The 11007-nt window shown below is 44.9% G+C and overlaps 1 protein-coding gene across 1 annotated transcript in view; it reads left to right on the forward strand.

Annotated features, from left to right (window-relative positions):
• The window catches only part of STC2 (stanniocalcin 2), a 74328-nt gene extending 64016 nt beyond the window's left edge, over positions 1-10312 (forward strand). Inside the window, exons 3-4 of the mRNA XM_069652418.1 lie at positions 5523-5734; positions 9741-10312. Of these exons, the coding sequence (XP_069508519.1) occupies positions 5523-5734; positions 9741-10137 (609 nt within the window). The 3' untranslated portion in view covers positions 10138-10312. The remainder of the gene's footprint in view (positions 1-5522; positions 5735-9740) is intronic.
• Positions 10313-11007: the final 695 nt, after the last annotated feature.

Raw genomic sequence — 11007 nt, forward strand, 5'->3', positions numbered from 1 at the left:
GGAAACCCTGTCCCCATTGTGTGTCGGGCTCTATCGCATCTTTCTCTACCAATTTTACTAGTTCGCTCTGCAGAAGCGCTCTCTCCTCTCGTGGCATGCAAATGGGATAAGGCCCTTTCCTAAATTGGATTGCCTATAAACTCTAAAAGAAGGCCTGCTACTGCTTGCAAAACCCATGCATCGCTTGATAACGCTTACCAAGATCCCAAAAAGTGTAGGGATCCTCACCCCCCCAATGCACATGCTTGGTGTACTCACTACCTGATGTGCTTGGCTGATGGAAGGAACCTCTCCCTCTGCGACTTCTTGAGTGTCTTGCTCTGGCAGGAAAGAAGGTGTCTTGCTGACAACCTTCCCAACACTGGGCGCGTGGCCCCTGGGGTCTCCGCTGATAGTTGAAGCGACCGGACGAACGGCCCCTGAAAGATCTGGTCCCGGCAAAATATCATCTCGGAAATATTTTTCTTATGGAACTTTGTGCTTTTTCCAGAGCTGAATATGTTCCAACAAATTGTGCCATTTCCTTAGCAAAGGCTTCCCCGAAAGGAGCCCTTTAGCACTTTCCCCTGCCTTCTAAGAGAACACATCGCTGAGTTTACTGTTGATCTTTAGGAGGACCCCTCTTCTCCTCGCAGACGAGAGGGAGCAGTTGGCGTTCCCCAATAGACACACCGCTCTCTGAGCCCAGTTGCCTAAGGCCTGGGCATCTACTGGGATCCCGGTGTCTTTTGCTTTCTCTGCTAAGTCCATAATTTTAGCCAGAGGACCCGCCAAATCCAGGTGTTTGTCCTGGCATCCTCTCCATGCGCGATCGACACCCTTCCTAATGTCTTGAACGGATTTAGTAACAAATGTGACCATTTTGGGGTCTAGATCGGGAGTCTCAGCCAGCTTTCCTGGGAGCTCCGGTCTAGGACATTCTGACTTCATGCAAGATCGTACTTCCCTGTCCAGGGGCTTTCTAATATGTTGAGCCATATATATTGCCACCCTGGGTGAAGGCACCCACTCAGACGACTTTGGGTGCCTAATGGCCTCCGGGTCAAACATATCTACCGTGTTCTCTTCCTCGAACTACGTCCTGCTCAATGGGCTTGCAGATACCTTCCTCTTCGCCTTCCGCATCGTCGGGTGCATAACCCTCTTCAGAATCCCTTGAATTGTCCACCCCTGGGGCCGGGGGTCTGTCTTGGCGATCCGCCATTTTTTCAAGGAAGGCGTTTTTCAATCTGGCTACAGGGTCGCTTAGGCTTTGGGGAAGAGAGTTAACCCTTTCTCCTGTGCTCGGGGGCGGGGGTGTCAAAGAGGCTGCGCTCTTCCGGGTCCTTTTACACACCTTCTTTTCAACCCCTTTTTGGGGGTGTCCTGCTGAAGTCCCCTCTCCAGGGCTGTCTGCCCCTCTTTTTCTGGTTGCCAGCTGCTCTCTCTGCTCCGCCATAAGAGCTTCCAGTAAATCCAACCTTTGCGTGATAGGTTGCATGCCCTGAGAAACAGCTTGCGTCGGAGTCTCCCAGGATGCTTTTCAAGCTGAGAGACAACTCAGTGTCCTGCAGAGTGGGCTCCTCCACCCACTCTTCCTCACTCTATTCTGGAGTAGTGGATTGGGACTCCCTAGGGTGAGGAAAGTGAGCCATGATATTTCTGCTAGCAAGGCCTTCCAGTCAGCTGAGCTGTACAACTTGCAGGACCGTAGCGTTAAATATATAAATTCTCTTTTTTTGTTTTTAATAATCAAGTTTACTATCACTGTGCGTTCATATTCGCTTCAAAAACGAAAGGCGCAAGCATTACACTGGCCCGGGAGATGCTGGGAAGTTCGATCCGGGCTTTGGCACCTCTGGGTCCTAATGCCCGCCGTGTTCGTCGGCACAGCAAGCAAAGACTTGAGGAGAGCATTACTCGCGGCTCAACCCCGCCTCTCCTAAATGACAAAAGAAACTCGCTCCGACTAGGAACCGCAAGCTCTAAAGAATGAATAGACGCTCACACGCGCATCGACTGTTGAGTACAATCTCAAAATTTACAAACTAACGCGTTTTGTGTACACGGAAGCCATTACTACAAACTGAAATCTAAAGCAAACTTTACTATCATTATTAAAATGGAAAGTTCGAAACAGTACTTATCTCAGTCAATGGCAGCAAAAAGAAAGAGGAAGGGACCTGGTGTGGAGAGTAGTTATACCCCAGGATGGACACTGATAGGTGAAAAGGAAAGGGTCAGGACTACTGAGGTCTGGAGGATAATGGGGAGTGTAGTCCCTTAGTCTCATGGTTGGAACTTTATTTGATTCAAGAACTTTAACTTGGGATTTCATTTTTTTTCCAAGCTCATGCATTTAGAAAAGAAAATTAAGTGTGATGTTAAAGTTGAAGTTTTGAAATGCTGATATGGCAGTATTTAAGAAAGTATAAGCATAATGCGAGCCTCCTGTCTTGTCTTAGAATCATAGGTCCTCCTAGTTTGTTTCAAAATCTTCCTAAACCAACATTAACCAAACGGTGGCACGTGCACCAAAAAGTGGGGATTATTATGATATTTGAATTACACCACACCAGAAGACAAATGACAATTTTCAAATGCTCAGATGGAGACATTGGTTCCAACCATTGGAGTCTCACACAGTACAAGCATTCTGGAATGTATTTCAAGTAAATATCTGAATGGTACCATTATTGCGACTACACTATGTCGCCTGGTACGATTGCTGCGCCTTTGCGCGGTAAAGAAATGCTGACCCCACATTATAGCGTCAGATAAACCAGGGTTGCTGGGTTGTCCCGTTCCTCTTAGTCATGGTAATGGGGTTTGGGAGTGGCAGGGGTGTCCCCCAATTCCATTAAATGGAGAGCGGGTGACAAGAACGTTTAACGAAAAATAAAAGAAGAAAGATAGAAAAGGACCCTGCGGCGCCAGCGCTGATCCATGTAAGTGGGTGGGAACTGATGCCGCAGGGATCAAGGGAAGTCGTGGTTGCTGCTATTAAGGTAAGGTGCCAGGGGGGAGCGGGGTAAGGGGATGCAGGCCACAGTGAACTATCTGATCACTGCGCCGCTCTGTAATGGTCATCGACATTTTCGTCGGCGGAATTATGGGCGGCGAAGTAATCACATAGATTCTAAAAATCCACATGTGCCTGGCTGATTAATTTTGCCTCTTGGGAATAACAATTTTGATCTAAACTAATCGACCCAAATAATGAAGCCTTTCTGTTGAATGTAACATATTATGATCTGATTTAATGAACAGTACATACATGCATGACTAGTAAACCTCAGGTTAGCCTAATGGCATTGCATTTATAGGGAAGTGAAAATGTTTAGGATCATTGTCAGAAATATAATTTCCCCCATAATATGTCTGTCACCATTTGTCTTGTGATGAAAGTGATATATCAGTTCAATTTTTAAGCTACACTCTTTAGGTGCATTCTATCACAATGTAGAAAATAATCACCTCCTGATTGGTATAGAGTATAGTAGGCGTTATATGATTTGTATATAGTAGGCGTTATATGATTGGTTTAGACTATAGTAGGCGTTATATGATTTGCATAGAGTATAGTAGGAGTTATATGATCGGTTTACAGTACAGTAAATGTTATATGATTTGTATAGAGTATAGAAAGCGTTATATGATTGTACATAGTAGGTGTTATATGATTGGTATAAAGTAGGTGTTATATGATTGGTTTAGAGTATAGTAGGAGTTATATGATTGGTATAGAGTATAGTAGGTGTTATATGATTTGTATATAGTAGGCGTTATATGATTGGTTTAGAGTATAGTAGGCATTATATGATTGGTATAGTATAGAAAGCGTTATATGATTTGTATATAGTAGGCGTTATATGATTGGTTTACAGTATAGTAGGCGTTATATGATTGGTTTAGAGTATGGTAGGCGTTATATTTATGTGCATGTTACCCTACAATAGAAAACTGCAGACTACGGCTTTCCAGTGACCTCACTGTGGAAGACGGGCCCTAGTGATCCAAGGCTCTTAACGTTGCAACAAGATGCCCAAATCACTAAGAAAGTTAGAGGTTCACAAGAAATTGAGAAAAGGCTAAAAACCGGAACTCTTTAAGTGTTCTTTCAACAGTCAAGGTCCTGAATCACTATGGCTCCAACATTCTTTGTCACACCGTAGGAGGATAACCACAGCACTTCAAATGGGCCATTCCGTAACGTAACCCATTGTAACTTTACATTCCTTTTACATTGCCTTCTGGCCCTACCTGTCTTATGAGCATCGTCGCTTATATAACGTGCAGTGTTTCTACCTCCTGTTCCCAGCCCCAGCCTCATTACTCTTTCTTATTCCACTCCCTCTTCCCCTTGTTCATCCACTAGCCTCATGAAGAAGTCCTGTCATGCGATTGCCTCCTTACAAATCACAAACAAATAAATGTATAGCTATTTAGGGTAATGCCCCCACTACAGAGTACAAGTGAGCTGAGCCTGAGCTATAGTAACATGTGCTGTTTAAATGCTAAAGGACTTTGATACAAAAATCCACATGCAAAGTCATTCTTCTTAATCTCCTTTCCCTATATCCACACCTAATCTTTTCTGGACCTCAGTAGAAGGTTCCTGACACGTTCACCTGTCCTTGCACCCAGAACAATCCTTCTTGAATGTTGTCAGTGGTTTTTCATATGTCACAGACTGTTCCCTGAGTATATGGATTAGCCTGGTAGTGGGCGTATACCTCATCCTACATTGTAGGAAATTCACCTTGGATCTTGCTACTAGTTATTTAAGGGAATACACCTGTCCCAGAAACATATCCATGTAGTATCTTCTTTGCATTTTATTTTAATGATTACAGAGCTAACCCAGCTTAAGGGAAGCTGCACGATTTTTAAAACAGGAGGGTGGCAGCACTGGGCTTGGCCTTTTACAGTAGCGCTGTACTGGTGGTGGACGATGAGAGGGATTTTTGTTTGTCCGGCTGGTATTGCTCAAAGATACATTTTGAGTCAGCCTGTTATGGTGGATTAATTTTCCTTAATCATAGATTTTGCTAGAAGGCATTCCAAAACTTTAACCTCTCTGTGCATGTGTGATATTGTGTTTGGTCAAACAGTGGCCTGCACCATTCCAGCTCTTACATTGGCTATATACCCAATCCGATACTCTACGATGTATACGTGTTATAATTCCAACCCATAATTTTGGTAGAGGCCGCCCATTGATGTAACCTGCTAAGGCCTCAATCTGGAATTTTGAGAATGGGAACCCTATGGCGTTCAATCAAGCTCATGTGATTTTTGGATCATCAAAGCAGCCATTCATGGGTGTACATCTGAACTGTTCACCACCCTGCATTTTGGTTATAAAGAGAAGGGTGCAGTCTGTATGCGCGTGTTTGTATTCATGCCTCTTCTTAGGCTCTTCCTGTAGAGATAAGCCAACACACTTTGATGGATGATGTGATGGGCTGTGTATTGCCATCAGTAAATGCCCTGCAAGAGCCATTGACATGCAGAGTTGCTTTCTCTCTGTTTCCCTCTAGGGTAAATCCTTCATCAAAGATGCCCTGAAGTGCAAGGCCCATGGACTGCGGCACAAGTTCAGCTGCATCAGCCGCAAGTGCCCCGCCATCAAGGACATGGTGCTGCAGCTCCAGAGGGAGTGCTACCACAAGCATGACCTGTGCTCGGCTGCTAGAGAGAACGTCCAGGTCATTGTGGAGATGATACACTTCAAAGATCTCATGCTTCTCGAGTAAGTATGCAGGAAGACAACCTCTAAGAATAAGCTGAACCGCTTGCCACTCCCTTATACCTGTTCTATAACGCAGCCACCTGCGCGACGACTGATAAAGTTCATGACTTGTCTTCGCCATAGCCCTATTGTTCCATGTAAAGATGCAAGCCTTTTGGGAAATCTCTCAGTGTTTACGTTGGTTAGCTCTTCTTTATTTCTATATAAAAGAGTGTTGAAATATATGTCCATCTCTGCCCCAGAATGAGCAGTGTTTCAGATAACCTGTTTTCTCTAGACATCTCCCAATTTTGTAAGGGGCAGTTCACATATGTACTATCCATGTAGGGTGTTCAGACTGTGGAAAGCATGACCCCTTTCCATGAAAGCTTTGCTTTCATTCAATGACTTATGGCCACTTGTGTGTCTGGCCAGGCCTTTGGCTGTGACATGCAGTCTCTGTGCAGCAAGACCTAGCAATGTGCTCAGGCAGGGTTCAATCCCACAGTACTCCCAAGACAGCTCACAGAGTTGACAGACATTAGACCAGGGAGAGAGAAATAGCAACAAGTTGTTGGAAAGCAATTATTTTCACATCCTTGCTCACCTTTTCTGGGACAGAAACTGACTCTGTCACTGATCTGTGGTTGATGGGTCCAGTTGGGTGTAAAGTGGTCCAGGTTGATGATCCGTACAAATAGATACACACCAAGCCTCCTGCCATTTAAACCCTAACTCCCTCCCATCCAGTGGAGTAGCTTACTACATTGCGTCTATGTCTCCTCATTGATATGGCATTTATAACGCGCCTATACACAAGTGTTTCAAGGCGCGACGAGGCGGGGGGGCAAGGGGAGACAGACAACGATCCTACTAGGCCAGGTGTCATTCAGATCACGCAAGTGCAGGGTGGAGGAGAAGGGAAAAGTGCAAGGGGGAAAGGGAGAGAAGTGCAGTACAGGTTTAGTAGAAACCAGATAAATAATAAGGGCCAGCTGGTGGCAAGTGCAAGAGAAGTGCAGACAAGTGCTGGGAGGGGGGGCTGTAGGGATACAGAGACAGTCCCACAGTGCAGGGGTTGCCAGGAAGGCAGTGCAGGGGAGAGTGGCAGGGCCATGGACCGAGATCGGTGAGTGGCCCAGTAGCGGATTCAGTGCAGGTTCAGTGATTTTAGCAGGGGAGAGAGGGAGAGAAAGCGGAGGCAAAGAGGAAGGTTTTGAGGTGCTTCCGGAACCGGAGATGGTTCTCCTCAAGTTTCAGGGTGGCAGGAAGGCTGTTCCAGAGGGAGGCCCCTGCTGCGGAGAGAGATCTACCCCCAACTTGTTGCTTGGAGAAGCGACTGACCCTGAGGGAGTTAGAGGTGGATGAGCGAAGAGCTCGAGAAGGAAGATATTTAGGAAGAGAGAGTTGAAGGTATTTTGGCCCGAGGCCCCAGAAGGCCTTGTGGACAATGCAGAGGGTTTTGCACTTAATCCTCGCAGCCACTGGGAGCCAGTGTAGTGATTTCAGTCCTGGAGAGATACGATCCCTGGGCTTGAGGCCAAGGACAAGTCTCACAGTCCTGTTCTGGATGAGTTGCAAAGGGCGGAGAGTAGAGGCAGGCAGTTCAAAAAGTGCCATTGTTCAAAAAGTTTCTTTTTCAGTGCTCCTTCAAAAGCTACCATTAAGCTGCTTCTAGGACGTGGTGGCAAATTCATTACAACAACTGGAAAGAAAGCAACAGTGTTATCACACCAGTGGTAGTAGAACTGTGTGTGAGACTAGAAGCACTGCCAATAGATCCCCAGCCAAAGTACATTCTTCCAAAAAATAAAAACATACTCGGATAAGGGAAAGGTTAGACTTCCACTTGAATGCCTAAAACCTCAAAGACCATTGAGATGCCTCCTCCGCCCACACCCCAACTACCGTGGTTCTGTATTTAATTCTAAAATCTTCCTTTTACCCAAACTAGTAGCATGCAAAGGTCAATGTGGCGGAGGAGGAGGAGGGATACATCTTGGGATATGGGAGAGGCTTTGAGGAGTTGTTGCAGCCTCATTTACTACCCTGTTGAAATGCCCACTGCATCCATAGATGACTGTGGATCAGGGGTCTGCAACCTGTGGCTCGCTAGATGTTTTGGACTACGACTCCCATGGTCGCTTACCAGTGACTACTCTGGATTGTACTGATGGTAGTTGCAGTCCAAAACATTTGGAGAACCAAATGTTGCAGATCCCTGCTGTAGATGTACTGGAGAAATGCAGCTGTATTTCTTCTGTACAAGTTTGGGAATGGGGAGATGGCTGGCAAGAACAGTCTAGACAGCCTGGTATGAGTGATGGGGGAATCAATTGAGTTGCTTAGTATGGAAAGAGCAGAAATCTACCTTGAAAAAAGTGTTGAAAAGTATTAAAGGGAGGGTGGTTTCACAACAATTTTAATAGTGGTATTTCCTTGGGGAACCGCATTGATAGATCTGGGAAAATCGATACATACAATCCACTTGGATTTCTGTAAAGGTGCAGTATTATTCCAAATGAAATACTTACAAACCTGTCAAATGGCTTAGAGATGGAAAGCAACCGGTTACATGGTCCAGGACCTGGCTGAGTAACAGGTGAATGGGAATCCGGTAAGGTGAAGGCAATTAGGTGACGAGTGTGGTGCCCCCCCAAGATTCAGCTCATGGCTCATTTGTGGTATTGCATAGTAGCTTTTAGGCAAGGTGTGCTTTTGTGCAGATCAAACAAAGATGATTCCTGGCGTCAACACTAGGAGTGAGTGACTCACCTTAAATCGAGTTTTAGCCAAACTAATCAATGGAACTTTAAATCATTTTGAATATATCAAACCACTTGCAGCGGCAGCTTGAAATTAACCCGACATTTGAACGCAGATTGGCGCTGTTTCGATAGCTAAGAGTACGTGTTTTCTCAACACGGTTCAAACTTTAACCAATTTTTTTTATTCTTATTTTTCGGTTTCAGTGTGGTTTATTTGACACCATGTTATTATCATGATATTAGTATTCTGTAGTTCGGGCTGATTTCAATTTGTTTCAAACCAGTATTTACCTTGGATTCACATCAATTGGTACACAGAAGCCAGATGGATTCGGTTGCAATACCTTCCCCCGGGCAATGCTGGGTCAATTCATGCCCTTGAAGGCTCACCAAACCTTAGCTGAGACCCCACAGGTAGGGGTGAAGCGGAGGCATGATTTAGAGAAGTGGTTTAGGGGATGCCAGATTACTTACAAGGCGTCTAAGCACAGTGTTGTCTACTCAGAGGTTAGACACCCAGAGGGGAGGGAAATGATGGGAGATCATTTCTCAAGTCACCTAACAAGAAAGGCATCTCAGTTTAGCTTGACCAATGTGGTGCACATATAATAAGGAGCATCGAGCTGCATAGGGAATTATGTAACCAGTCCAAAATGGGAGGGTGTGGTACCATTTTCACATCACCAGTCAGGCAACTTCTGAAATACTGTGCCCTGTCAGGGCAGTCACATCCCCAAAAGGATAAAGGCAGAGTGATTTTACAGCATAGGTCCTTTGAAAAGAGGCAGGAACACATACACCTGCATACCCAATATACAAAATGGGGACCTGGAGAATGGACAAAGACGTCCAGACTCCAAAATGGCAAGATACTGTATCCGTAGATGAAAAATACTCCAAGAACCGGAAGCCACAAGACAAGAGGTTGTGGTAACGGCTCGGCAGCAAGCTAAGGGAATGATCATGCATGCACAGCATAGTCAACACATGGAACATGGCAGAAGAGATGAGGATTTGCACATTAAATGAATTCGAAAAGGGATGAGCAAGGACATGGGTAGCCGCAGTATTGAGTAAGCATGGCTGCAACTAGGAACGGTGTAGGCTCTTCAGTTAAAGAGGTCGACTGCATGGTCCTAACCGGGAAACCTTTATGCCAATGTGTTTTACCAAAAAATGTGCTTATGATAATTGTGTTGTTTCAAAACTGTGCTAGTGCTTCTCCCTGACATTACATTTTGCATCACTTATATCCTCAGACCATACGTTGACCTGGTGAATATACTGCTGACCTGTGGCGATGACGTGAAGGAAGCCATCACCCGTAGTATCCAAACACAATGTGAGCAGAACTGGGGGAGCCTCTGCAGCATCCTGAGCTTCTGCTCCTCGGCAGTACACGTTGACCTCACGCCAACCCCTGAGAAGAAGCCTGTGGAGGCTGCCCGCGCACCCCGCAGAGATGGGGAGCATAGCCCCCAAATGGATCCCGAGAGGGACGCCTCCAAAAGTGCCAGAGGAGACAAAGACAAGGGCAGCCGGGGGCCGATGAACGTCAACTCACGGTTGAGAACCGGAAGCCAGGCTCCCAAAGCAGCCCATGGGACTGGTGAGCAGGCGGACGAGCTGCCCGCCTCTTCAGACATACGAAGGTGAAAGGATTCCTCACCGTAACCAAACTTGTCACTTACAAGTCCGTCTTCGTACCTATAGACATTCCAAAACATGTATCATTCATGAGGGTGTGTGTCATCATACATGCTACATTCTGGGATATATGGCCTCCCTGGCTCCCATATTAAACATTTGCTCGAGGTGATTATGTCCAGAATTTCGAAACATTCAGTAAATAACAGATGAGTTTTTGCTTTTTCCTACGCCCACTATGAAATGAAAAGTATAGAAATTAGGAAACTTTGCATATTTGAACTTCCAAAAGTTGAGGAAGTGCTTCATAAAATTACTGTATTTGCAAATTGTGAGAATATCTAATTTGTCTGCCTTTTTCTGAAGAATGACAGGACTTGGTTCATCGGGCCATCTCAAAGCAAACATTTACACATGCAATGAATTACATTGGAGATGTTTTCCATATTTATTCGAACCTCTAAAAAGAGGGCTGGATTCTTCTAATAATCGGTAGACAGCTATCCGAACCCTTCTCTAAAATCTCTGAAATAGCGTTTTCACCATCAATTTCAACCTTCTGTACATTACTCAATTTCCCCTTTAAAAGACATTGGGCAGGTTTGATCAACCTTTGCAAAGGGTTATGTTAGCATTAAAAGAAAGTTGACATTGCCGATTAAATAGAGATACATAAAATGTATAACTTAAGGTGGGCTGGTTTGTCATAAAGTCCAATAGTTTATATATTTCAAAAACAGTTGTGCTTGCTTGTAAACAAGTAAAACAGCCATTTTGAGATTATTTGGTGAAAACTGTGACACATCTTTTCATTTAAATGTGGATATTTTTTGCAAAATACTTCCTTTAGGGAAAACATTTCCTTTAGTGCAAGGAAAA

This window comes from Ambystoma mexicanum, chromosome 3p (genome assembly GCF_040938575.1).
Source record: "Ambystoma mexicanum isolate Mex_15411 chromosome 3p, UKY_AmexF1_1, whole genome shotgun sequence".
NCBI lineage: Eukaryota > Metazoa > Chordata > Amphibia > Caudata > Ambystomatidae > Ambystoma > Ambystoma mexicanum.